Source organism: Xyrauchen texanus, chromosome 31 (genome assembly GCF_025860055.1).
Source record: "Xyrauchen texanus isolate HMW12.3.18 chromosome 31, RBS_HiC_50CHRs, whole genome shotgun sequence".
Lineage (NCBI taxonomy): Eukaryota > Metazoa > Chordata > Actinopteri > Cypriniformes > Catostomidae > Xyrauchen > Xyrauchen texanus.
Window position 1 is genome coordinate 14,143,426 of NC_068306.1, and position 27,159 is coordinate 14,170,584.

The window sequence follows — 27,159 nt, forward strand, 5'->3', positions numbered from 1 at the left end:
TAATTGAGTACTATTTTTGTATTATTATTATTATTATTATTTTGTATGGCATTTTATGTAAACAATTAGTTAAAGCATAATGATTGACTGAACTGACCTGAATGTCTTCAAGACATGCATTTATTCTAAACCAAATCCTAACTTTACTAATCAAAACCACTTAATCATTGGAAGCGCTATATGCTTTTGCTGAGTGAAAATCTTTGTAATGACATTACTTTTTATAATGAATGGTTTTAGCCACATCCTTTCAAAGTAGCGAGTGACTACATTGTGGAGTTTTGGTTAAGCCTAATCTTCAATGATGTCTGAATGAAAAGCATTCATACAGAACGGGATTGGTCGTGTCTGTCCCCTTTCAGTTCTGCTCAGAATCAGATTGACTGTGAAATGGAAATTGCGAGATGTCTTGGGCTAAATTGTGTGAATCCATCTGTTTTCTCTCCCTCTACTCTTTAACATTACTACAATGAACATTAGTAATTTTTTGTGAGTAATCCTCATACAAGACCCTGCATTATTTCTTATTTCATTCATGTTGCATTCACAGGAAAGAAATGCAGAAAATGCCATTGAGGCCCTTAAGGAGTATGAGCCTGAGATGGGCAAAGTCTATCGCCAGGACAGGAAGACCGTACAGAGGATCAAAGCCAGTGACATCGTACCCGGGGACATTGTGGAAGTTGCCGGTAAGCATTCCTAAATTAAAACTCTTGATATAAAACTAAGCCTATGTGTTAAAGGGATCATTCACCCAAAAATGTAAATCATCATTTACTCAACCTCAACCTCAAGTTCAATGTGAAGACTTCCATGGAAAACAAAAGGAAAATGTTATCTTCATTCAGTTAATGGTGACTGAGGCTAACTTTATACTTGAAATCTCATTTCGTGTTCCACAGAAAAAGTCATGCAAATTTGGAATAACACCATGATGACAGAATTTTCATTTTTGGGTGAATTATCCATTTAAAAATATGTACAGTCCCACCAAAGTCAAGAACTAATCAGGAACCGGTATAGAGCAGTCAGTCCCATTATCCAGATTGTATTGCTTCTGTGTGAACTGGTCGGTTTCCCAGTGGATTAGGCTTGCAGTGACACACACTCTCTGAACTTTTGTGTGTGATCAAACAGTTGTCTAGGGTAAGATTATGTTTCACATATATTGCAATTGAAGACTTCTTAGGAAGTACGAGATAGGAAAAACTACTTTAAAGGTTTGACAAGCACAATTTAATTTTGTGAGGTTTTTTCCTCCTATTGAAACAAAGTTTGGTGTGGGGGAGGGGGCCGTTCTCTTTCTGGAGAATGTTTTTTTGGACATACATTTATTCTAGGAGAAGATGAGTAAATTTTTTCTGTTTGTCATTTTTATGGGTGGAGAGTGAGATATTGTAGATGTAAATGCTAAAGCTTAGTTTTACCAACTTTAGAGTACACTAAAATGTACCTGGCCTTAAATCTAACGGACATGGATGAAAAACACCAAAACATCAATTGCATCAAATAATTGCCACATTTCTCTTCACTCACTGGAATAGATCACAAGACTTCCTTATTGCTTCTCAGTATTTCACACACAGGGCAGTTGTTATGTTTGGCAGCATTTACTTACAGTACTGCAATCCAGATTCACCTGAATGTTATTTCAGTGTTCCGCTTAGTCTGTTGGACTGCACTCTTTCAGAAAATCTGGAGATGTCACATTAGCCGTGACTAAATCAAGCAAAAGATTTACACTTTTTGTCTCTGTGCCTGGACACTGTTTGCATTTGTGTAACCTCAACAATAATTTTGTGGTGTATAGTCCGTGTGAGCTAAAACTAGATTGATAGGATTTAGACTGTACTGAGAGGTGAGTCACATGGTACAGAAGAGTCCTCATCAGCAGGATGGGGATTGGAGGGTCTTTTTGGAGCCCATGTACTTGCAGCTCTGACTAATTCCCTGCAGTAACACAACCAGGTGAGTGTACCTGTTACATAAGTCGATAGGGGTGCTGTAAACGGATGGGTCATGCAACATTAGACACTCCATATACAATACCTCTGTGTAGGTAGTGGAATTACCAAGGACACATCTAAGAGATTAAATTATTGGATGTGAATATAGACTTGATTTAAAAGAAACTTCTTTCGAAGAGGCCGAACGAGAAAGGAGGGGTGGAGGAAAAAATACATGTTTTCCCCCACAGGGCATAAACCATAACTCTTCGGACTTCCTTCCCTTTGTTGGGAAAGGGCATTTAGGGTTTTGTAACATGTTCCTGTCTGTGATTGGACACTTTTGTCCTGCTGCGTCACTCTACAACACCTATCTGTTTGCTGCCACTTCTGTCAGCTGCAGCCAGAGATGGAGAGAGAAAGAATTGCATTCCTTTTCCCTTGTGAAGGACAGAGAGGTCAGAGTCTGTTTTTCCAACCCCTAGACGGTGATTTGAAGCTGGATGAATGTCTGACCCTTTGTGTCCCAGATGTATGCTGGTACAGAGTAATGGATAAACATTAGAGTGAAAAGATGGTGGTATTGGGAGTGAAGGAAACAAAGAGGGAGGAGACTGCAGGGTGGAAAAGGAGTCTCGTGAGAGGAATGTTAAGTGTCAGTGTAGAGGCAGCAGCTGTGCAAACTATCAGTCGAGTGACACCAGAGCACATAGTTTCTGAGCTCATGATCAGCAGCATCTGCATGTATCTTCCAGAGGTCAACAACCTGATATTCAGCAGATGGCAGTGAGTTAGAAAACTGATGGTCCCCTTTCTCTTTGAGGTCTACATGACATATCTATGAATGTATCTTAGGGTTGCATTGTATACCGATACTAACAAAATATTGTGATACCAAAAAATGTAAAATTATCTTGTATGTTAATTTCGGTACCATGTCAAAGTATGCTGCCATTAGCAAAATGTAGCTGTGTGAGAGTTTTGAGATTAAATCAAAGACCATTTGAAAATAATAATAAGAAGCCTCTATATGGCCAAGTGTGATCATTAAATGGCAGCTAGGATGTGGCTGCATGCCACAGTATGAATAGGAGTCACTTCTCTGCCCTGTCATCTCCTTCACACACACAGGCACGCACACGAACAAACACACAAATGCAACACACTACTAATGCTTGATTTTCCTGCAGTGTCTCAAACTGCAGAACACCGATTAGTCTGTTGAGTATATAAATGGCTGTGAACTCTTTCTTCATTGCAGCTCGGGGATTTCAGCTTGCGAGTCACTGGAAGCTTGATATAATGAACTCTTCACAAACAGGGAGATCTTCAAAGATCTTTCAAAATAAAAGTCCAGCTGAAATGAGAGCTCTGTTCAATTGATTCCGTGAAATTGAAGACATTACGTCAGAAAAATACTGTATAAAAGTGTAATATTCAAAGCAGTCTCAATAATACTCATAGTAACAATAATATAATGGCTATATTATTAGATTATTATCTGTAAGCAATATCACAAGTGTACTGAATATCAGTATGTTGTGATTCAGCCATGGCAGCCTTTTGCCTCAGTTAATCAGATTGCTTTTTTTCATTTAATATTTTCATTAATACTGTAAAGCTCTGTTGTGCATTTTATTTTAACACAATTTTATCATAATGAATTATATCATTTAACATGGAATCCAGACAACAGAAAATACATAATTTGTATCTATTAGACTTTATTCAGTTCTTTTAGACAAGTAATGTTTGTGTAATTTCATCAAAGGTATGTGTTTCTTTTATTTGTTGCTTAAGTATTGAGTTAGTATCGATACCGAGGTACCAGGGCTGGTATCATACCGAAGCTAAAATATTGGTATTGGAGCAACCCTAATGTATCCTCAATAAAATATGGGAAAATATCCACCCCCATATAGAATGTTGTTGTTTCAGCATTCCGGCCAAAAAATGGGATGTCTCAGCTAATACTGGACAGTTGACAACCCTACTTTGCCATGCAACTTCCCATGCCATTTGTGCTATGAACATGAATGATACGTTAAATCTTGTGGCTTGTTCAGAAGAGGTGTGCTATTACTCTTAAAGATATCAGACATATGATTTGCACCCTAACAATGATGAAACGGGTGAAAGAATCGCACCGACTTGATTTGAAGGAGGGACTTAAGTCATATCTAGTAACCAGAATGTCTTTGGAGATTTGGGTGGCCTATTTTGACTTTGTTTTGAAGCAACCACCCTAAACCCACCCTAGCAATGCCCTAGCGCAAACAAAGAACATCTTAGCTTTGTCGTGGTGAGTTTTACACAGGATCCAGTTACCCTGTCAAAAGCAGTATCATATTGCTAAATTGTAATAAAAGTAATAAACCAATAGATTGCGTCTGGAATTTTTGTATCTTTTGTATTTTTGCATACCTCTTTTAGAAGATGAGTCAAACTAGTCCATTATTTCTGCTTATGTCTTACCTCACTCTCAAAAAAGGATGACCTTGCAAGACAGTGCTGAAGATGGCATTCTCTATGCTTTAAAATTACCTCTTCACATCCTCACCCAGCCACTCTCATTTCTCCTTATTAACTCCATCCTTCATACATGTGCCAGCTGATGGCATGTAAGGTGATTCCATCGTGCTCTCTTGAATTCCAAACATCTGATTGCAGTTGGACCTGGGGAGTATCTCCTGTCATCTGCAGAGTGGTTGTGGTAAGTGATTGGTCAGCAGTGCACATCTCCCCTTTCAGACTGCCATGAAAGCACTTTACACTTCAGAGCACCACTGCTAATGCCAAACTGAATGAAACAAAATCTGTCTGCAAATCCTCTTCCATTTTAAGCCTTTTTTTTTTTTTTTTTTTTAGCAGTTCTGCTTTGAGAAAAACATCTATTCGAAGGGATTTGTTAAGAAATTAAATGCAAAGTCAGAGTTATATGTTTTCATTCCTTCTTTGAAACATGGATATGTTCTTGGAAAGGAGGTGGCGAGAACCGGCTTAACAATATAAATAATAGTTTAATGAAGAAATAATCCAAAAGACACAAACACACACACAGGACGGACAGCTGCCCTTAAAACGTATTCTGTTGCACCACCGTCCGCAGTCGGCCTTTTATCACACTCAAAGGCATGATTAGCCTGATAAGCCCCGGCCCTGCCCTCCTTGTTTTAACAGGGCGGGAAGCCCCCGGCATGACATACACCCCCTCCCCCTCCTTTTCCCTGGGGGAGGGCGTGCCTTTATGCCCCGTCTGCTGGCAGGTCATCCCTGCCTTCCTGAATCTGGGAGGGGACAGGGGGAGGGAAACAATAATGAAAAATAGGGGGTACTCCCTGTAACAGTGCAGTACCCTCCCAACCAAAAAAAATGTGAAAGGGAAAGGTCAACGCGGAGAGGGAGGGAGAGAGAGAGAAAGCGAAAAAAAAACACTTACTCGCCGGTTCTCCAATACACTGTAGCTTGGTCCTCGGCCACTCCTCCACCCTCTAACGGACAACAGCCACGCATCCCTGAGCGGATCAGAGGCAGTCTGGAGGACAGAACGACCCGCCGTGTTCTCTGGGAACAGAAGGGGTCTCCCCAGCCCCTGGCAGTTGTTCTTCATTTACGGTGCCTCTCTGCAAATGAGCCAATAGTTTGTCTTTTTCTATGATTGCAGCTCTGGGAGTTGTCCATGGAATAATTAAATTGAGGGTGCTCTGCAGCCACTCAGGTTCCATTTTTGTGCATTAAGGCTAAGTGCTTTATGGTAATCTATGTGCAGTGCTGGGTAGATTACTTCAGAATTGTAATCTGGTACTAATTTAAAAAACATGACTAAAATTGTAGTCCGTAACAATCTCTCTGATTACATTTTTAAGGTAATCTAATTTTATTGCTTTTGTATTACTTTCTGATTACTTCTGACCTTTTTGTTGTTTATTTGATGCCACATGCATTTGAGGAAGATAAATGCATCCGTATATGAGAACTGATATGATTTTCATGTGTTCTTGCTAAAAGTTGTCGCAAAGGCGCATTCATGTACAATTTTGAAGTAAAAGCATTTTGCGAAAACAAGACTAACTTTATCGCATAATGCAATATGTTCGCCATTTTATGTGTGGATTACCACTTCATCTTTAGTGTAATTATGTCTGGTGTCTAGTATCAGGTGTTGTATGTACTATACCACATCTTACCTTCACCCTGCATATGAAAACTCTTAAAGACGTAATAAATGTATACATTTAGGGGGGCCTGGGTAGCTCATCAAGTAAAGACGCTGACTACCACACCTTGAGTCGCAAGTTTGAATCCAGGGTGTGCTGAATGACTCCAGTCAGGCTTCCTAAGCAACCGATTGGCCCAGTTGCTTGGGTGAGTAGAGTCACGTTGGGTTAACCTCCTCGTGGTCACTAATGTGGTTCTCGCCCTCGGTGGGGCACATGTTGAGATGTGCGTGGACCCAGTCAAGTTTATTATTATATGATAATACTAAATTATCATTATTAAAGGTTAGATTTGTTTTATGTAAAAGTCTTATATATTTCTGTCCTATTTACGTCTAGCTTTTATTTTCACACAAAGTGCAGCGTGTATTTGGCATTGTACAATGTCCAGCAGCTGGTGGAACACTTACATCTCTTGAGTTATTATCTGACACATCAGTAGATTTGTATAATAACTTATAGCGGTTTCTAATGTTTGGAAGTGCATGAATGCTTGAACCTGCAGTACATTTCTTTCACAGTGCATGTGAACTGCATTGTGAAACCATTCTTATCTGTCTTTAATTGCAGCCTTTAGCAGTTTAAACTCTCATATGACCATATCACCATTTTGATGTAATTGTATTAATTTTGCAGCACTGAAGGATCGTGAAATTAGACTACTGAGGCACTTTATGAACTTTAATGGCCAAATAGAATGCACATTCAAATCATTGCGATATTCACAATATAGCTTAATTTTATATCATCAGCAAAATCATTGCGTTTATATTGTGAATATTCTATATATTGCCCAGCCCTATCCTGGAGTGCCCCCAAAGCTACATGTTTGGATATATCCATTATTTGGCTTTCAATTCTGGTTATGAAGCCTCTGCTAATGAGCTGACAAGTTGAATCGGGTATGTTAGATAAGGGTGACCTCCAAAGTGAGTATAGTGTTTGGGGTACTCAAGGACCAGGATTACTAAACACTGGTCTCTTAGCCACCACCGTGTCCAAGCATAGAAAGAGTATGAATGAAGGACAGAAACCGGATGTGCTGTTAAGAGCCAAGCAGATTTGACAAGATAAATAATCAGTGAACCAGATGGCCACTTTATGTTTAAAGGGGGAGGTGTTCTGCTCTTTGTCCTCAGCAAGTATCAGTTCTGGCCATTGGCAGCAGAGTTTTAGACTCGGTTTACATGTTGTTTGGAAGACAGGGAACAAATCCGTCCCTGTGTGTTTAAGTGCTTGGGCGATCGCTGCACTTGCAGCCTTTCACAATTGGTTCCCTCAAGTGACGAGCTCTCAGAGGAGACCTTGAAATGAGATGACAAAGAGAGAGTCGTATGAGCAAACATTCCAAAGACAATCAAGAATATTGCAAATAAAATGAGACTGCCAATGCTTTCTTTGAAAAAGAAGTTAAAAAGTTAAAACATTTGCATAATAAGTTTTTTGATGCCTTTTTTTACCCAAGATGATATGAGCTTAGTCAATGAGTGCTATTTGCTGCTTGTTGAAAGAACTTAATTTATTAGTGGTGCTTGATATTGCGCACTTAGGGTTAGGGGTTCAAATGGCTAACCCTTAAGTATTAAAATTTGGTGCATCTCCTGTTCCTCAAATCATGCTGCTAGTTGAGGAGAGGTGTGGTATTCATTTTCTAAGTGATCAGAATTTTATCGAATGATAAAACGGCTGGAAAAAATCAATACAGTCTGCCAAATGCATAAATGTAAATGTAGACTCTTTTATCCAAAGCGACTTACTGTGCACTTATTACAGGGACAATCCCACCGGAACAACCTTGAGTTAAGTGCCTTGCTCAAGGGCACAATGGTGGTGGCTGTGGGGTTCGAACCAGCGACCTTCTGATTAACAGCCCTGTGCTTTAGCCACTACGCCACCAGTCTAGGGGGAACCTGAACCATATCTAGTGACCAGAATATCAAAGACTTGAGGTGGGCTCTTGATTTTGAACATAATCAACCAAAGCAGTGCTGTGGAATCTTGGCTACAACCTCTGCATGGGCAAGCACCATTTCCTTAAAAAAAAAATAAATAAAAAAAAAAAAATTGGAATTTTAATTTTGTTGCATAACAAGCATCTATGGTCTTCAATAGTAATTTATTTGAACAAATATTTTAGTTTTCTCCCTTCACATCCTGAGGGGAAATATCATTAGCCCAAACTGTGGTGTTAAAATGGCTTCACAGTCTCCCTGTGAATTAGGGCTGCACAATTGTATTTTAACAGCAATCACTAACCAATCACTGCAGATGTTTTGAGACTAGACTCTTCTCTCAACTGCTTTCAATGCACGTGACGTGAGAGGAACAATGCGATACTGAGCATAAATGCGCATAGCGCATATTTTGGGTAAAATAGTCAGTTTTCTATCATATTAAACCATTTTATTGATACTTTTAAGTTTAGTTGATTAAGTATATTTATAATAAATATCTCTTACTTTGTCCACCATCTTGGATTTATTAATCCACCGTGCTGATCACGGTGGATTCTGGGATTGCCTACTCAGGGAAGGATACATATGCTACCTTTTAGAATTTGGACAAAACAAAATATCAGCGGCAGCATAATTAAGATACTAATGATTATTACTATTGTATATTGCAAAATAATAAATATGATGATAAAAATAATAATAATAAAATTGATCTCTTAGAGCAGGGGTGACCAACCCTGCTCCTGGAGAGCTACCTTCATGCAGAGTTTAGATCCAACCCTAATCAAACACACCTGAACCATCTTATCGAGGTCTTTAGGATTACTTGAAAATAACAGGCAGGTGTGTTGGAGCTAAACTCTGCAGGAAGGTAGCTCTCCAGGAGCAGGGTTGGTCACCCCTGTCTTAGAGGATTAAAGTGCCTTTTACAGAGTAACTCTTTCTATTGGCCAGTAAAGCAAGGGCAAAACAGGAATAATTTAGTAGTTTGTTGCTTGAGTACATGAGAGCTGCTGTTTAGAGTTTTATATATATATGTTTGTGAGAATTTCGGGATCGTAGATTCATTCAGGCACAAATGGTCATGTGTTTGATACAGCTGGTCTACAAACAGTCATGTTTGTGCACTTATATTGTATACACTTAACTTGCGTCTTTGTTTCGACATCTGTCATTGGTGCGCACCAATGCTCTACTGTGATTTGAACTGAACTCAGAATAGATTCTGATTCTTTTGAGAATCAATTCAGAATCGTTCAGAGTATGGATCGCAATGCATTGCTGAAAAACTTTTTCCAACAGCTCTACTGCTTGGTTATCAATTCTAAAAAAATAAGATTTTTTTTTTTAATAAATTATATATATATATATATATATACACTCACCTAAAGGATTATTAGGAACACCATACTAATACTGTGTTTGACCCCCTTTCACATTCAGAACTGCCTTAATTCTACGTGGCATTGATTCAACAAGGTGCTGAAAGCATTCTTTAGAAATGTTGGCCCATATTGATAGGATAGCATCTTGCAGTTGATGGAGATTTGTGGGATGCACATCCAGGGCACGAAGCTCCTGTTCCACCACATCCCAAAGATGATCTATTGGGTTGAGATCTGGTGACTGTGGGGGCCATTTTAGTACAGTGAACTCATTGTCATGTTCAAGAAACCAATTTGAAATGATTCGAGCTTTGTGACATGGTGCATTATCCTGCTGGAAATAGCCATCAGAAGATGGGTACATGGTGGCCATAAAGGGATGGACATGGTCAGAAACAATGCTCAGGTAGGCCGTGGCATTTAAACGATGCCCAATTGGCACTAAGGGGCCTAAAGTGTGCCAAGAAAACATCCCCCACACCATTACACCACCACCACCAGCCTGCACAGTGGTAACAAGGCATGATGGATCCATGTTCTCATTCTTTTTACGCCAAATTCTGACTCGACCATCTGAATGTCTCAGCAGAAATCGAGACTCATCAGACCAGGCAACATTTTTCCAGTCTTCAACTGTTCAATTTTGGTGAGCTCTTGCAAATTGTAGCCTCTTTTTCCTATTTGTAGTGGAGATGAGTGGTACCCGGTGGGGTCTTCTGCTGTTGTAGCCCATCCGCCTCAAGGTTGTGCGTGTTGTGGCTTCACAAATGCTTTGCTGCATACCTCGGTTGTAACGAGTGGTTATTTCAGTCAAAGTTGCTCTTCTATCAGCTTGAATCAGTCGGCCCATTCTCCTCTGACCTCTAGCATCAACAAGGCATTTTCGCCCACAGGACTGCCGCATACTGGATGTTTTTCCCTTTTCACACCATTCTTTGTAAACCCTAGAAATGGTTGTGCGTGAAAATCCCAGTAACTGAGCAGATTGTGAAATACTCAGACCGGCCCGTCTGGCACCAACAACCATGCCACGCTCAAAATTGCTTAAATCACCTTTCTTTCCCATTCTGACATTCAGTTTGGAGTTCAGGAGATTGTCTTGACCAGGACCACACCCCTAAATGCATTGAAGCAACTGCCATGTGATTGGTTGATTAGATAATTGCATTAATGAGAAATTGAACAGGTGTTCCTAATAATCCTTTAGGTGAGTGTTTATGCATATGCGCCTCTTTGTGTTGGTACAACAAGGCGACGTTCCTTGGCCGACCTCAGGCTTCTGTCGGTAGTGTAGATATTATAAATTAGTAAGTAATATTAGTAATATTAAATCGCTCTAAAAATAAAAAAATGTCAATATCTGTTCTTATAGGCTGTTCTCTCCTTATCTACCTAATGATGGTTAGACTGTTAATATGACCTTTTTGTTTTTAACTTTAGCAATATATCCAGTTCATGTTCCACATAACTAAGTTTGGTTAAGGGGCATTTTAAATGTATATTTTTGTAATTTGGGTCATTGGGGAAATGTTTATTTGTATTATCCAGGGCCCTGCTAGAGCTACATTCAGTGCTCTTCACTGTACTCAAAGGGAACGTTTGTCCAAAAACAAAATGATAATTTACTCAACCTCATGTAGTTTCATACCCGTGTAACTTTCTTACGTGGAACACTAAAGAAGGTGTAAGGCACAATGTCTCGTGATTGAGGCCAACATTCTCATTAATCATGTTTTATATGGCAATATACAGTATTGCACAAAATATGCTTCTTAATGAACAAACCTCTTTTTAAACATGGTACTGGTCTTTACATTGGACTAACCATCCCATCATCTCTAAGAAATGCTGATTACATTGGCTGCTAGCTTGACCATACATTTAAAGCTCATATCAAAATAGCTTTTCCATTTTAGGACATGTGTTGCTTGTTAGTCTGATACCACCCATCATGCCGCCTCACATTAAAAACAAAAAAGGCAGAAAGACCAATCGGTGTACTTGCATACTGGTCTTGGTCCAGAAAAATGCAATGCATCCAGGGCAGTATCCTCAGGTCATTTGAAGTCCTTTCCTCCTATAACATCCTGTGAAAAGAGTCTTCGACATTGTCTGTCTATCTTTTAATAAACCAAACATTTACATATGTTGAGTAGTGGCTTTAATGGTACACCATCTCATAAGACTAATAAACGTCAAGTGTGTTAAGGGGCTCATGCATCTGACATCTTGTTCATTAAGAGATTTGTTTTGGAAAGAATGAAGTATTTACATTTGCTTTTTTTCCTAGTAGCAATTGCTAACCCCCCCTCTCAGTTTGTGGAAAAAATGAAGCGCAGTCTATTTTTGTCCATGACCAAGTAGAACTACAACATTTCAAAGCTTTTGATGCTGTGCATTAACCTCTTCTAGGCAGGAACAATATACAGTTAGATCACTTTGAAAATCATTTAATATTCTGCACCATTTAAGATGTTGATCATATTAATTCTTTCTTCCAAATTGTAAGATTTTCTTGCTTGCACTGAAGCACACAAGATGCTCTTTGAAACATTGTCAAATAATGCCAGATTAACATTGATCAGGTTTTGCACAAACTTGCATGGCGTTCAAATATCAAATGCACGAGTGTATTGCAGAATGCAGTGCTTTTCATCCTAAAGTTCTTATCCTAAACATGATCACATTGCTTAGCAATTGTGTCTTAAAAGGTTTTTGAAAAGTGTTGAAATTTAAACCCCAACACCCTTGGTAATGTGGTTTGGACTTTTTTTTTTATTTATTTTTTTGTATATGAGAGAAATAGTTTTATTTTTGGCCTTGATTTCATCCTTAGACCTTGAAAGCTCAATCCAGCAATATCTCTGCAAATGTTAAGCCATTAGCTGTAGAAGTGATATTTCAGGTCCAACAGTGGCTTTCTTGATGGCTCATGATTTTATCTTGGCACTGTGGCTTTTGAACATCAATTTCAGAGTGTAGCAGCACCTTTGCTGTCACCTAGGATGATGTGTAGAGATGGAGAGGCAAATAGACTGACAGTACAGCTCTCTTGGAGCTGTGGAGCCTGACTTGCTTTGCTCATAGAGATGCAAGTCACTTATCTTGCAATTAAAGTGATCTAGTTTTATTGCTGTTCAATAAATGTTCTCATACATTTGTAAAGTCTTGGCAGCATTGTTTTGGTTGGCCTCATTTGCATTTCATAGTCTTGTATGCTTAGCTGAAATTATCTCCAACTAACAGCAAGTTTTGTTTCCTTTTAGTGGGTGAAAAAGTTCCTGCTGACATTCGCTTGACGTCGATTAAGTCAACGACCCTTAGGGTGGACCAGTCCATTCTAACAGGTAAGAACAGTTCCATTGCTTCTGCTAGTTGTCTTTTCAGACACATTTGTTTCTCTGTGTGTGCCCACTTAATTACCAGGGAAGATAATGTGACTTTGTATGGTGAATATCCACAGTTTTTCCTACATAATGCTGTTTTTGGAGCCTGAATACTGCTGTGTTTTTGATTTTGTGTGCAGTCATTGAAAATGCATTAGAAACACAATAGAAAGATGTGTTCTTATTTGGTACTATGAAATCATATGAAGTTCCATCCATGGTAAATCAGATCATTTGGTGGCCATGTTCTTTTCCATGCAGATATTTTCTAGTCATACAATTACAGCTCTTATCTACTTCAAAGGGGAAAAAACGAAATCTGCAAAATTGTCTTGACAAGATTACGATCAAATAACATTTTAAATCGAGTATCAAATCTGACAAAAATGAAAATATAAATTGAGCTTCTTTGACCCCATTTTAACCTTGCATTAAAATTTGTATTGGGTAATCCAATCACATGTGGTCAAGGGAGACACATTGCTGTTTACACTTGATCACTTAAGTGTCTCTAGTGACCACTTGTGTTCAGTTTTCGATGGGAGGTTCTCTGATTTCATGATGGCATACATCAATCTCTATGTCAGTGTGTTATTGCATGAGAATAAAGTGCATCAAAGTCAGAAAAGACCAAGAATGCGCAGGAAAAAAGGGTGCACCGTTTCTCCCATATGCTGCTGAAATTTAATCAAAGCAAAACGCAACATTTCAAGCAAAATTATCTGTTATTTTTGTGGATTTCCTTTATTAACCTGAGATTCAGATGTGTCTGCTTCTCCAGAAGTGTCTCTGCATTTTTTTATATCTGGCACACTGAAGAAGATCTTTGAAGTTCTCATGCTTACACCTTTTCAAATTTTCAGATTGGATGGTTATTTCATTTTAAAAGTTCAAACTCTTGTTTTAGTGCTGCAGTTGATTGACAGGTGAGGGGTGGGGCTTCACTGCTGTATGGGACACATTCAGGACAGATAGCATTCACACCTCAAATGCGATGTGGACACATGCATTTTTTGGTGATCGGATCACCAAAACGCATCTGTCTTTCGCTCAAATCATGTACAAAAAAAACTGGCCCAGCTAATGCGCATGTGTGTTATGTTTCTGACAGGCGATTTCTCTATCAAAGAGTTGATTGGTTCTTTTTATTGTAAGGTGGGACTTTCATTCCTAGAGTCGCCATATTTAAACTTAGGATTTTTCTCATTCGTATGTATACGAGTGACCCGGGCCGTCTCATCCTTTAATGTTTCTGGCAATACCCAGTATCTTTTTCTTATAACATTCATTTCAGCCTACAAACTCCCAACTTTGGTATGTAGCTGTAGATTATTAGATAGCTGTACAGAAAAAATACAACAGCAGGAGGCATCCATATAAAGCCAGTTCAGTGTTTGATCTGAGGTGGAAAATTAGGCATCTTAGTAGAAGGATCAATGCATTTAACTTTTAAAGAGAAGTCGGCTGACTACAAATTGGGTGAAAGTACAGGAAGCGCTCCTTGTAGGAGTCAGGTCTTCACTGCCTTAATTGGTAACTGTCTGTGCAACTTTCCAAGTCTTTTTGGCTCTTCCATCCATGGCTATTTTTGTTGGTGTTGTGTACTTTTCCATTCCAACAGAACCAAAACCATTCAAGCAATTACACAAATGCCCATCATGTCCAAGTACATTGAGCTGCCTTTATGTACTTCTAACCCAATCCTCATTTATTCAAATGAGGATTGTAATGGTTTGTGAGAACTTGCATTTCACCCTCCTTTTATGTGTCCTTTTTCCACAGGAGAGTCTGTTTCAGTAATCAAGCATACAGACCCTGTTCCTGACCCTCGCGCGGTGAACCAGGACAAGAAGAACATGCTCTTTTCTGTAAGTCAAGACTTGACCTCATACGACTGTTGCCAACACCATATTTTTGTAGTGCTTCAAACTTGAGCTGAATATGTTAGGATGTTTTGTATAAGACACTAATTCCATCAAAAACACTCTGATGGCTGTTGGCTTGTACCATGTTGCTTGTGCTTTTAACTAGTAGTACTTGCTAATGCAAGCATTACTATTGCATATACTTTGAAAAGCCTTAAACCTTAAGTAGCCAACCAGAAAACTGTAGTGACTGACCATCTAGCAAGGCAAACAACCACACAGCAATGTTAAAAAAAAGAAATCACTGTGAACAGTCAAGTCAAGTCAAGTGCCCTAAATCTCTTCTACAATCTTATATTTATAGGGTACCAATATTGCTGCAGGCAAGGCAGTAGGCGTAGTGGTTGCCACAGGAGTGAACACTGAGATCGGTAAAATCCGTGATGAGATGGCATCCACTGAGCAGGAGCGCACACCCTTGCAGCAAAAACTGGATGAGTTTGGCCAGCAGCTCTCGAAGGTCATCTCACTGATCTGCATCGCCGTATGGATCATCAACATCGGACACTTCAACGATCCCGTTCATGGTGGCTCATGGATCCGCGGGGCTGTGTACTATTTTAAGATCGCTGTCGCACTGGCGGTGGCTGCCATCCCAGAGGGATTGCCTGCCGTTATCACCACCTGCCTGGCTCTGGGTACCCGTCGTATGGCCAAGAAGAACGCCATTGTGCGCTCTCTACCCTCCGTGGAGACTTTGGGCTGTACCTCAGTCATCTGCTCTGACAAGACCGGCACTCTTACCACCAATCAGATGTCAGTTTGCAGGGTGAGAATGCTTGAAATAATATAATAACCAGTGGCATTGGGCACCGTTTTAGGAGTCAATATGTTGTATTATGTACCAATCTTGGATCCAGATCTGGACTGTCAGTGGTGTGCTACTGTTGGCCTCTGACCAATGGAAAAGTGTTGTATAAGGATGCATCCGTTTTTACAACATCTTTAGCGAGCAGCTTTAGGGCTCGTCAAAGAGGAAATAATAACTTCCATCCATGGCTATTACAATTGCCAAGAAATGAAATGATGGGCTAAACATAATTTGTAAGTCTGTTATTGTTTAGTAATTTGTGGGCTGGACCTCAGCCAAGAACTTGGAGGAGCTATATTACTGAATAGAGAGTTGGCTGAAAAATGCTCATGAATATAAAAGACAGCTTCATCATGCTGTCTGATTTAGCATTAGTATGTGCCTTTTATCTTGGCCTCAAACTAAAGTCGTGGGAAAATGTTAAACCATGTGGCTGTGATTTCACCATGATTAAAGAAATAGTTCACCCAGAAAAAAAAAATCTGTTATTTATTAATTCTCATATTGTTCAAATCCAAACCCTTATGCCTTTCTTCCATGGAGTACAAAAAGAGGTGTTGGGAAGAATGCTAGTCTTTCACCATTCACTTTCATTGCATCTTTTGTCCATACAATGAAAGTGAATGGTGACTGAGGCTAACATTCTACCTTATGTCCTTGTGTGTTCCACAGAGGAAAGAAAGCCATAGGGTTTTGGTGATTGTCATTTTTGGGTAGACTATCCCTTAAATCAAAACTGTAATTTCAAAGATACTGATGACCTAGTGTTAGACCACCCGTGAACGCCTCAGTGTTTCCTCTGTTTTTTCTCTTTTTCATTTTGATTCTTCTTCGTTTTCCCCCCCACGTCATTTCTGCATACTTTTCTCCAATCATATCTTTTCTTATTCTTCCATCTCTCTATCCCCCTCTTTCTACTTCTGTTCTTCCATACCTTTGCTGTGAGTGCTGATCAATATGCAGTAGTCAGTTACTTGCAGTAGTCTTGCATAACTGACCTTGTGTGAGAGACCTCTCTCTGATCCTTGGCAGTGCCTTTGCTTTAGGCTGTTCTATTGTACATTCACAAGCCAAATGTGTGGACCTGCTGAAACTGTTGAGCTGAAGAGATTTCAGTTATCTGGTTGCTGTACGTCTACAGTAGAATGGTTAAATTTAGTATCAGGTTTGCTTTTCCTCTTCCTCTTTTAATGGACTTTAAGGCTTGATTTTATTCTGATTTATACTCTGGATGTGGATAAACCAAAGCAGTTTTTACCCTATATGTACAGTTTGCTTTTACGGTCTAAAATAATACTATATGGAAAGACTGCATCTAAAATTAGCTGTGTTTCAGCAGAAGGAATGTAATTTAGGTTAGTAGTGTAGTGTTTTCTAAGCAAAGCATTGCTAGTACTATAATACTGTTAGGGCTGCAACTAACGATTGTTTTTATAATCGACTAATCTAATGATTATTAGAAGGATTATACAAATATTCGGTTGATTAATGGAACGATTAATCATTAGCTCTTAACAGACTATTCAGCTTGTGCCTATACTTAAAAGGTTGTATTGAACATGCTTACTAACAATAAAGAGGACAAAATCATCTTTTAAAAATATCTCTAAGTGACATTCACTTAATTCCAAGAAAACAAAGTACCTTTTTTAATTCAGTAAAAATTCACTGCAAAAAAACCTATTGTAATCAAGATTTTTGTCTTGTTTTCCACATTCTCTAAAAGCAAGTCTAAATATCTTATGTTGCTTTTCAGGTAAATGTATCTTGTTTTAAGTAGGCTGTTTTTAGATATTTTAAAATATTGAAATATGAAATATTGTATTCATCAATCTCCAATAAAACTCTGTTGTTTTAAAGGAGTTTTAGATATTATTTTGGGAAAACAAGCCAAAAAAGTCTAATCGAAAACTTTGTTGCAGTGTATAATGGGCTAAGACTACACTCTCACCTTTTATTTTCACTTCCATCCATCTTTAACTCACAAAAACAAACTCCATCTTAATAGAGCTGCGTATCTCCGATTTACTTCACAATAAGATCACATGACACAAAGGCTACACTATATTATGGTTCAATACGTCGCAATCCATCATGTTGTTAATCTAGCTACAGCAAATGCACACGAGGGATGGGCGTCCAAGCGCCAGAGGGTGCCTCATTCGGGTGCAGTTTCAATCTCTCCCCCTTCATGCGACTCTCAGAGGTGGCGCTGACCACACAGAGAAATGCCATTTTTGTAGTTTATGATGCACTTCCTTTATTATTTGAACTTTAATAAAGGATGCATTAAAGATATAATGTCAGGTTGTTTGCTTTATAGATGCTATGACATGCAGGTTTTGCTTAAGTGGAATGCCAGATCCGGCTCTGCTTTATTTTACGATGACTGTGCTTCTGTATTTCCTTATTTAGCATTTTTCCATTATAATTCCATTATATTTTCTACATCACCTGAAGCTGTTTGGAAAGTTTAGAGTGCATCTGGACATGTTTTCTTCCTCTCCTCAGTCAGACGCGAGCTGCTGTGCTCCTCTCTCGCGTCATCGTTAGAGTTTCATATGATCTCCTGTGTTGTTAAATGAGATCAAACGACTATTCAACAACAAAATATTTTGTTGACAACAACTTGTTGTCGATAACGTCGACCAATCGTTTCAGCCCAAATTACTGTTCCTATACTAGGGGTTTGTTTAAATCCTTAATACTAAGTATTAAACTTCTCCCTCACTGTTTTGTGCTACAGACATGAATGAAACTTTTTAAATTGTGTAGCTTTTTGAGGGGATGTATGCGGTTACTTTTCAAAAGCAAACAGACTTATGATGCTTGAATTGATGCACCTGGTGAACAAATCCCATTGATTTGTATTAAGTGACCCAAGCTATGTTTAGGTTAACCCAGAATATCATAGACTTGGATGGGCTCTTTACTTGTGCCACAAAGCAGTTTCTTAGACACCCTAGCAACTACATATCAACACCCTGGCAACCACCCACAATATTCTAGTATAATGGTGGGGTTTTGCATGGGCATGCACCATTTGCATTTTCTTCAGAAAATGTATATGTATAGTTTGGATTGTTTTCTTTCAGATCATTTTTCCTCACTCTCTGATGGCTCAAAATTACAGATGTTTTATGCGAGTGTATAGTCTAAGAGTGCTATAGGCAAATGTGTGGGAGTTTGACCAATAAATTTAGAGTTTTATGCTAACAATGGCTTTTCCACTGTTCATGTTGCCTTAAAGATTAGTGAGTGCTCATTAAAATGCATGTGGCTCTCTGTCTCCACACACTGTCCTGTTTTACTGTCTCTCTGCTGTTGTCCACTGGGCCCTAGCATTAAATCAGTAACTCTATTCACCTCAACCTTCCCACTCTATCTCTTTTGTTCTTTTCCCTTTCCGACCCTATCCGGGGTATGTGATTGTCTTCTGTGGTTTATAAACTCCTAAATGCTCATTTGCCTATGTTTGGGCTTTCTGGAGAATTTTAAAGTGCTTACGACCTTAAGTGAGTGTTATATAGCAAGTGTTTACAATTTGTATGACTGGTACATTCAGGTCAGGTAAGTAGAGCTGTTTTCACAAGTTGCGCTGAAACATCTGTATGTAGAGATGTTTTGTGGTGGAGTGTTCTGCCACCTGCTGGTAGAGTTTCTTTTATTATTATTTTTATTAAGTTCTCCTATCCCAACTTAATATTCAGAGAAAACTATAGGGAAGCCAGTAATTGGTTTATTTCCCTGAACAATTTAAACATTATGGATCTGTAGCACTTTCAAAACATTGCGCTTTTGAGTTTGCTGACCAACCTGACAAATCTATATTGGATTAAAGGGACAGTTCACCCCAAAATGAAAATCCTCTCATCTATACACCCTTATGCCATCACAGATGTTTGACTTTCTTCTGCAGAACACAACGATTTTTGAAGAATATTTCTGCTCTGTAGGTCCATTCAACTCAAGTGAATGGTAACCCTAACTTTGAAGGTCCAATAAGCATATAAAAGGAAGCATAAACGTAATCTGTATGACTCCAGTGGGGTTAAATCCATGTCTTCAGAAGTGATTATAATAGGTGTGGGTGAGAAACGGATCAATATTATTTTTCTTTTGTTTTTTTAGTGATTCACATTCTTCATGCATATCATTACCTACTGGGCAAGAGAAGAATTTATAGTAAATAATTACTTAAATATTGATCTATGTCTCACCCACACCTGTCATATTGCTTCTTAAGATGGATTTAACCACTGGAGTTGTGTGGATGCTGCCTTTTGTCCTTTGTCAGGGGTGGCTGTGGCTCAGGTGGTAGAGCGGGTCGGCCACTAATCGCAGGGTTGGCAGTTCGATTCCTGGCCCACATGACTCCACATGCCGAAGTGTCCTTGGGCAAGACACTGAACCCCAAGTTTCTCCGAATGGCAGGCTAGCGCCTTGTTCATCTGAAAAAAGAAAGTCTCTGGGCTGGCATGAGTGTGAGTAAATGATGAGAGAATTTTCAATTTAGGGTGAACTATCCCTTTAACCAATAGCGAGAGTTTAGTATGGGACTATCTGTTTGGTTGATTAGTGGAAGGTGGGAGTTTTTCAATTCTGTCACTTTGCAGTGCTATTTTGTGATTGTAGTAGTGTAAAACATATTTTTGTTTGTTTCAGATGTTCATTGTTGATCAGGCAGTTGGAAAAAGCTGTTCCCTTAAAGAGTTTACCATTACTGGCTCCACATACGCCCCTGAAGGACAAGTGTAAGTTTCAATGCCACTTGCATGCACACAAATGCATCTCATATTGGTTGGGACACTTCTTTTGATCCTCTTCTAATTACTGGCTCCAGGTTTCATGAGGGTAAACCTGTGCAATGCTCCCAGTATGATGGTCTGGTTGAAATGGCCACCATCTGTGCTCTGTGCAATGACTCATCTCTGGATTACAATGAGGTTTGTGATTTTTAACATTTCGTAACTGCTCAAACTAGTTTTTTTTTATTTTTTTTTTATTTGGATACAAATTGTTATTGCAGCAATGCAGTTCAGTTTAAATCAGCTCTTTAACTGTCTTGCAACAATTTGTTTTAAAGTAATACCTCTGTGTCTATCAGGTCAAAGATGTGTATGAGAAAGTGGGAGAAGCCACAGAGACTGCCCTCACATGTCTGGTGGAGAAAATGAATGTGTTCGACACTGATTTGAAGAGCTTTTCCAAAGTTGAGAGGGCGAATGGATGCAACTCTGTAAGTCAGACATTTCCAACAACAATGTCAATGAGTTTTAGCTGGTAGTAACCCTAGTGGGTTGTGAGGCCATAGAGCTGCACATTTATTTACATATAACACCTTTGTGTTTGTGATGTTATGGCAACTCTTATTCGCGAGTGTATGTTTCTCTCTCTCAGGTCATCAAGCAATTGATGAAGAAAGAGTTCACTCTGGAGTTCTCACGAGACAGGAAATCCATGTCAGTCTACTGCACTCCCAGCAAAAATCACTCCTCCATTGGCAAGATGTTCGTTAAGGTAACGTCACTCTTCAGTGTTCTATTTGTCTGTGCCACACAGCACTATTTCACCTTGTGTTGTGATACAACAATGTGCCTGCACGTTCATTAACCTCATACGATTTCTGGGTGCAGGGTGCTCCAGAGGGGGTGATTGACAGATGCACGCACATCCGTGTGGGTGGAAATAAGGTACCCTTGACAGCAGGCATTAAAGAGAAGATTACGTCTGTGATCCGCGAGTACGGCACAGGACGCGACATGCTACGATGTCTGGCTCTGGCCACCCGAGACAACCCGTTGAGTAAAGAGAGCATGGTACTGGAGGACTCGAGCCGATTTATTGAGTATGAGGTAAGAAGCATACCCCACTCGAAGAGTGTGCGCCACCGCTGCAAATATTGCAACTTGTAACACAACTTGTACAGTTTTATTTAGTTAAACAAATGGAAAAATACTAGTTGAAATGTTTGTGGGATGCTTACAAATCTTATGTCTCATAACATTTAGATTTGGATTAGAAATTAATTCAATTTAATTAATAATTCAATTTTCAGTTTGAATTTAATATAATAATATAATAGAAGTCATTTAAGGCTGTGCATTACAAATATTTTTCCATGAGTAAGGGGTGTTCTTAGACATGATGCAGTGTAATAAAAAAAGACCAGTGTGCAACAAACCGTTAAATTTATCATTAAAGGGATAGTTCACCCAAAAATTAAGATTCTCTCATCATTTACTCAGCAGAACACAAGCAAATCATTTTAGAAAATATCTAATCTCTGTAGGTCCTCACAATGCAAGTGAATTGTGATTTTTGGAGCTACAAAAAGGTCTGATCACCAAGGAATTCTTTTTTATTTTTTGGAGCTTCAAAGGTCTGATCACCATTCACTTACATTGATTATATGTACCTACAGAATTGAGACATATTTGTCTCAAAATCTTTGCTTATGTTATGCTGAAGAAAGAAAGTCATACACATCTGGGATGGCATGAGGGTGAGTAAATTATGAGAATTTTCATTTTTGGATGAACTATTCCTTTAAGAATAATTAGAATAAACAGCCTAGCTGTAGACCATTTACAGATGTTCACAATTAATACAGAATTCAACTTTAGTAGATACAGGTGTGCATTTATCGGCATTTGTACAAAGGCTTCAAATGCGGCTCATCCATTTCGAATTTAGATTCAGAACTATCTGTATCTCATTTTTATAATAATTTTCATGACTGATTGCAATTCCTTTTCTTCCTTATTTAGACTGACCTGACCTTTGTGGGATGTGTGGGCATGCTGGACCCCCCCAGAGCCGAGGTGGCAGCTTCCATCAAACTCTGTCGGCAGGCTGGCATCCGAGTCATCATGATCACTGGCGACAACAAGGGCACAGCTGTTGCCATCTGCAGACGCATTGGCATCTTTGGCGAGGATGACGATGTCTCGCGCATGGCCTACACTGGACGAGAGTTTGACGATCTGTCTCCCGCTACTCAGCGTGAGGCAGTACTCACTGCACGTTGCTTTGCCCGTGTCGAGCCCTCCCACAAATCCAAAATTGTGGAGTTCCTCCAGTCCTATGATGAGATCACTGCCATGGTAAACTGAAATAATGAGTCCTCATTGAAAGATCTTCTAGTGGCTTGTTTGCTTTTGAAGTCTATGTAAAATGACTGACTGTTAAGAGGAATGATTTGCCCTTTATGTATATCATTATAATCATTCTCTGTTTATTGACTTGCCATCCTATTTTCATTCCTACAGACTGGAGATGGTGTGAACGATGCACCTGCTCTGAAGAAGGCTGAAATCGGCATTGCTATGGGCTCAGGCACGGCGGTGGCCAAGACTGCATCCGAGATGGTGCTTGCTGACGATAACTTTGCTACCATTGTGGCTGCGGTGGAAGAGGGTCGCGCCATTTACAACAACATGAAACAATTCATCCGCTACCTCATCTCCTCAAATGTCGGCGAGGTAGTCTGGTAAGAATCTCAACCCTTTCTAACATTAAGCATTCTGAAATTCTCTCTTTCATTGGCACGTCCACATTAAACATTTTACTTCAAATAGAAGTCAACATAAAATGGTGTGTGCAACCTGTTTTACTTTATTTGACGTATTTCAGAGTTTTTTTCTTTTTTTTTCTTTACAAAACTAATGTAGATGTATTTTATAAGTGAAAGTGCTTGGGTAAAACCATGTGATTGGAGGGGAGGGGTTTAATATAAGAGGTCTGTGATGTCAGCTGAAAGGGAAATTCATATCAGAGGCAGAACATGTCATTTATATTTGAGGAATATTGCGAAAACACACATATATTTCTTTGGAAAAACGTACTGATAAATTGTACACTATAAGACCAGGATTGTGTATTAAGTTAGTAAGTAGGGTTATTTTTGATTTCATGGTGTAAAATCACGAGTCCCTATGATATTGTTTTTAATCAGAAATTCCATTTCTTTTTAATCTTGTTTTTGCCCTTGTTTAGTTTCCATTCTAGAAGCGATACTATCTAAATGACAGCATAGTGAAATTTATCCCTTACAATGAGCAAACCCTGCCAAGGTTTTTTTGACATTATTCCAATTGGTTATCTAATCACATAACTCGCAATGCGTGTTTTCTCTCTCTCTCTGGCAGCATTTTCTTGACTGCCGCTTTAGGGTTCCCAGAGGCTCTGATCCCAGTTCAGCTGCTTTGGGTGAATCTGGTGACTGATGGTCTGCCTGCAACTATGCTGGGCTTCAACCCACCTGACCTTGACATCATGAGCAAACCCCCTCGCAATGCCAGAGAGCCCCTCATCTCTGGCTGGCTCTTCTTCAGATACCTGGCCATTGGCTGTGAGTGCACCACTTGCTTTGATTATTTACTTATTTATTTCCTTTTTTTTAAACATATTTGTAATTAAGGGTGGTGAGCAAGCCTTTAGCCTTGTCGGACTGTATAGAGATTATTGCCGTGTACACCTGGTATTAAGAAGCTTTTTAGGTGATCTGTTTGATATGGGACAATGGTAAAAATGTGTAATCTCAAAGGTTTATTATTTTATTTATTTTCCACCTACCTAATATTGTGTAGGTCCCCCTCGTGGTGCCAAAATAGCGCCAATCTGCATCTCAGAGTAACATTCTGAGATGATTTTCTTCTCACCACAATTGTAGACTTTGTCAGTTGGAACCAGTCTGGCCATTCTCTATTGACCTCTCTCATCAACAAGGCATTTCCATCCACAGAGCTGCTGCTCACTGGATGTTTTTGGCACCATTCAGAGTGAAGTCTAGAGGCTGTTGTGCTTGAAAGTCCCAGGAGATCAGCAGTTACAGAAATACTCAAAGCAGCCCTTCTGGCTCCAACGAACATGCCACACTCCATGGTTGATGTGAACTAGGGCTGCAACTAACAATTATTCGACTTTTCGGCGATTATTGCAAAGATTAATAATTAGCTCTTAACCGATTATTCAGCCTGTGCCCCGACTTATATGGTTGGATTAAACGTGCTTACTGACAATAAAGAGGACAAAATCGTCTTTTAAATAATACCTCAAAGACATTCACTGAATAAATGGGGAAAAAAATTTTTATATTAAGTTTAATTGTGTAAAGAAATTCACTGCAAAAAATCCTATTGTTATCAAGTTTTATTTCTCTTGTTTTCCATTTAAAATTGTCTAAAAAAAACAAAATACATTTACTTGAGAAACAACATTTAAGATATTTAGGCTTGCTTTAATAAAATGTATTTAGTATATAAGTGTTTTTTTTTCTTGGTTATACTTTTGAGATGCAGGTCTGCGCTGTTTTGGTGGCACAAGGGGGACTTGCACAATATTAGGCAGGTGGTTTTAATGTCGTGGCTGATCAGTGTTTAATGCAAAATACAGTTTAAGGGCCTGATAAGAATTACTTTATGGAGGGCAAATTGTATTTTTATTTATAAATATTTTATATTAAGGCGATTGAGAAGCAAAAAACAAACAAACCGTGGTCTAAGGAGCAATGCTCAGAACCCTTTTATTCTCCCTTTAAAAGATTAAAATCCGAAGTGACCACTTAATTGATTTTTATATTTTTTCAAATATTTATTTACAGTTTATTTTTGTGTGTTATATTATTTAACTGTTCATTTTGTTTATGTTCAAGGTGTTTTTTAATTATTAATTTTTCTGATCTTTTAATTAACTTTTTTTGTGTTTTAAAAAACAATTAAACTTGTCATTAAGAAAAATTATAAGAGGTTTTTCTTTCAACCTGTTTTGTAATGTAATACAATAACGCATTAATACTGGTTACCGCAATAAAATCTTGAAAATTTGCTACCGGCGTTACCGGGGTACGTTAAACCATAGCTCCTCCCCTCAAAATCTGAACACGTCATCAAAGGTGACTCATATCATTTACATATCTTGTAAATGTGAATAAAATGATTTGCAAATAATTATAAAAAACATTACTGCAGTAAATAACCATCCTTTATTTCGGAGCAATGCCATTGCATTATCTTCTTGTGCTTTTTCTTTTCCAGAAATATATAGGCTATATGACTGTCAGGAAATCAAGCTGTAACAAGTTGTAATTAGTGAAACCAAGTGTGAGAGCATTTACTGAGATTCACAGGATTTACACAGTGAGATCAATGGTACAGGTGATATCACAGAAGATAAGCTTCACAAACTGAAGAAGTCAAAAATTCACAGAGTACATTAACTTGCATTGTTTAGAGGAGGAGGTCTGAAATGAAATCTTAAATTATTTTTTGATGAAGAAAGGAAATCTGATACATCTTGGATGGCCTGTGGGTTAGTAAATTATCAGCAAATTTTCATTTTTGGTTGAACTATTAATTTTAATACATACTTTTAAACGGTGCCTATGTTTGTGGCCAAAGCAAGTGGGATTTGACTTATGTTGTCGATATTACCCTACAGGTTATGTTGGTGCTGCTACTGTAGGTGCTGCTGCCTGGTGGTTTGTTGCTGCTGAGGACGGGCCTAGGGTGTCCTTCTACCAACTGGTAGATGCACATTTCTCTCGCTCTCTCTCATACATACTCACAAACGCATACACTTACTAATAACATTTCGCTTCTGTTTTATCTCTACAGAGCCACTTCCTGCAGTGTGCTCCAGACAACCCTGAGTTTGAGGGCCTGAACTGTGAGGTGTTCGAGTCTCCATATCCCATGACCATGGCGCTGTCTGTGCTAGTCACCATTGAGATGTGCAACGCCCTCAACAGGTCAGTCTTGGAAGTGCACTGCAATAAACTCCCAATTTGCCACTGATAAGTATTGGATTAAATATGCAGCCAATCACAGTTTTCTTTTTTCTTTTTTTCTTGTGTCCTGTTGTAGTGTGTCTGAGAACCAGTCTTTGCTCCGCATGCCTCCCTGGGAGAATGTCTGGCTGCTCGGAGCCATCTGCCTTTCTATGTCCCTTCACTTCCTTATCCTTTATGTGGAGCCCCTGCCGGTAAGATCGAAAGAAGTATGTAATTTTTCTTTTTGTATTGCTTGCAACTCAAAAGCTGCCTTGGGTTCTTCTCTACAGATGATCTTCCAGATCACCCCATTGAATTTGACCCAGTGGCTTATGGTGCTGAAGATCTCCCTTCCAGTCATCCTGCTGGATGAGGTGCTCAAGTTTGCAGCCAGAAACTACCTGGAGCCCAGTAAAGACCTGGACAAGTCCACAGGCAAAGCCTGCTCCCTCAGTGCCTGCACCGAGGGCATCTCCTGGTCCTTCGTGGCCATTTCACTCCCACTAGTGATGTGGATCTACAGCACTGACACTAAATTGGCTGAAATGTTCTGGTCTTGACTGAAATTAGCACAAAATCCACACCATGTGTAGATCGTGTGTACATGTGGTTGTGTGTTTAATGCGTGGCTCTGCAACAGTGAATGTGTACGAGAAGGACCGGATTAACACAAACTTAACAGTAATATAGAAACATGGCTTTTTAAATGTACTGTGGGGTTTAAGAAGGCACAGACCTGAAGTCTTGAAGTATTAGTAACCAT

General features: G+C 39.1%; 1 protein-coding gene across 1 annotated transcript in view; it reads left to right on the forward strand.

The window, feature by feature from the left end:
* The window catches only part of LOC127625144 (sarcoplasmic/endoplasmic reticulum calcium ATPase 2), a 37,536-nt gene extending 10,399 nt beyond the window's left edge, over nt 1-27,137 (forward strand). Inside the window, exons 5-20 of the mRNA XM_052100234.1 lie at nt 551-689; nt 12,770-12,850; nt 14,672-14,757; nt 15,119-15,583; nt 20,291-20,379; nt 20,469-20,571; nt 20,733-20,864; nt 21,026-21,145; nt 21,262-21,480; nt 22,396-22,731; nt 22,897-23,117; nt 23,776-23,978; nt 26,066-26,151; nt 26,242-26,375; nt 26,491-26,608; nt 26,687-27,137. Coding sequence (XP_051956194.1) covers nt 551-689; nt 12,770-12,850; nt 14,672-14,757; nt 15,119-15,583; nt 20,291-20,379; nt 20,469-20,571; nt 20,733-20,864; nt 21,026-21,145; nt 21,262-21,480; nt 22,396-22,731; nt 22,897-23,117; nt 23,776-23,978; nt 26,066-26,151; nt 26,242-26,375; nt 26,491-26,608; nt 26,687-26,956 — 2,802 coding nt within the window. The 3' untranslated portion in view covers nt 26,957-27,137. The remainder of the gene's footprint in view (nt 1-550; nt 690-12,769; nt 12,851-14,671; nt 14,758-15,118; nt 15,584-20,290; nt 20,380-20,468; nt 20,572-20,732; nt 20,865-21,025; nt 21,146-21,261; nt 21,481-22,395; nt 22,732-22,896; nt 23,118-23,775; nt 23,979-26,065; nt 26,152-26,241; nt 26,376-26,490; nt 26,609-26,686) is intronic.
* Nucleotides 27,138-27,159: the final 22 nt, after the last annotated feature.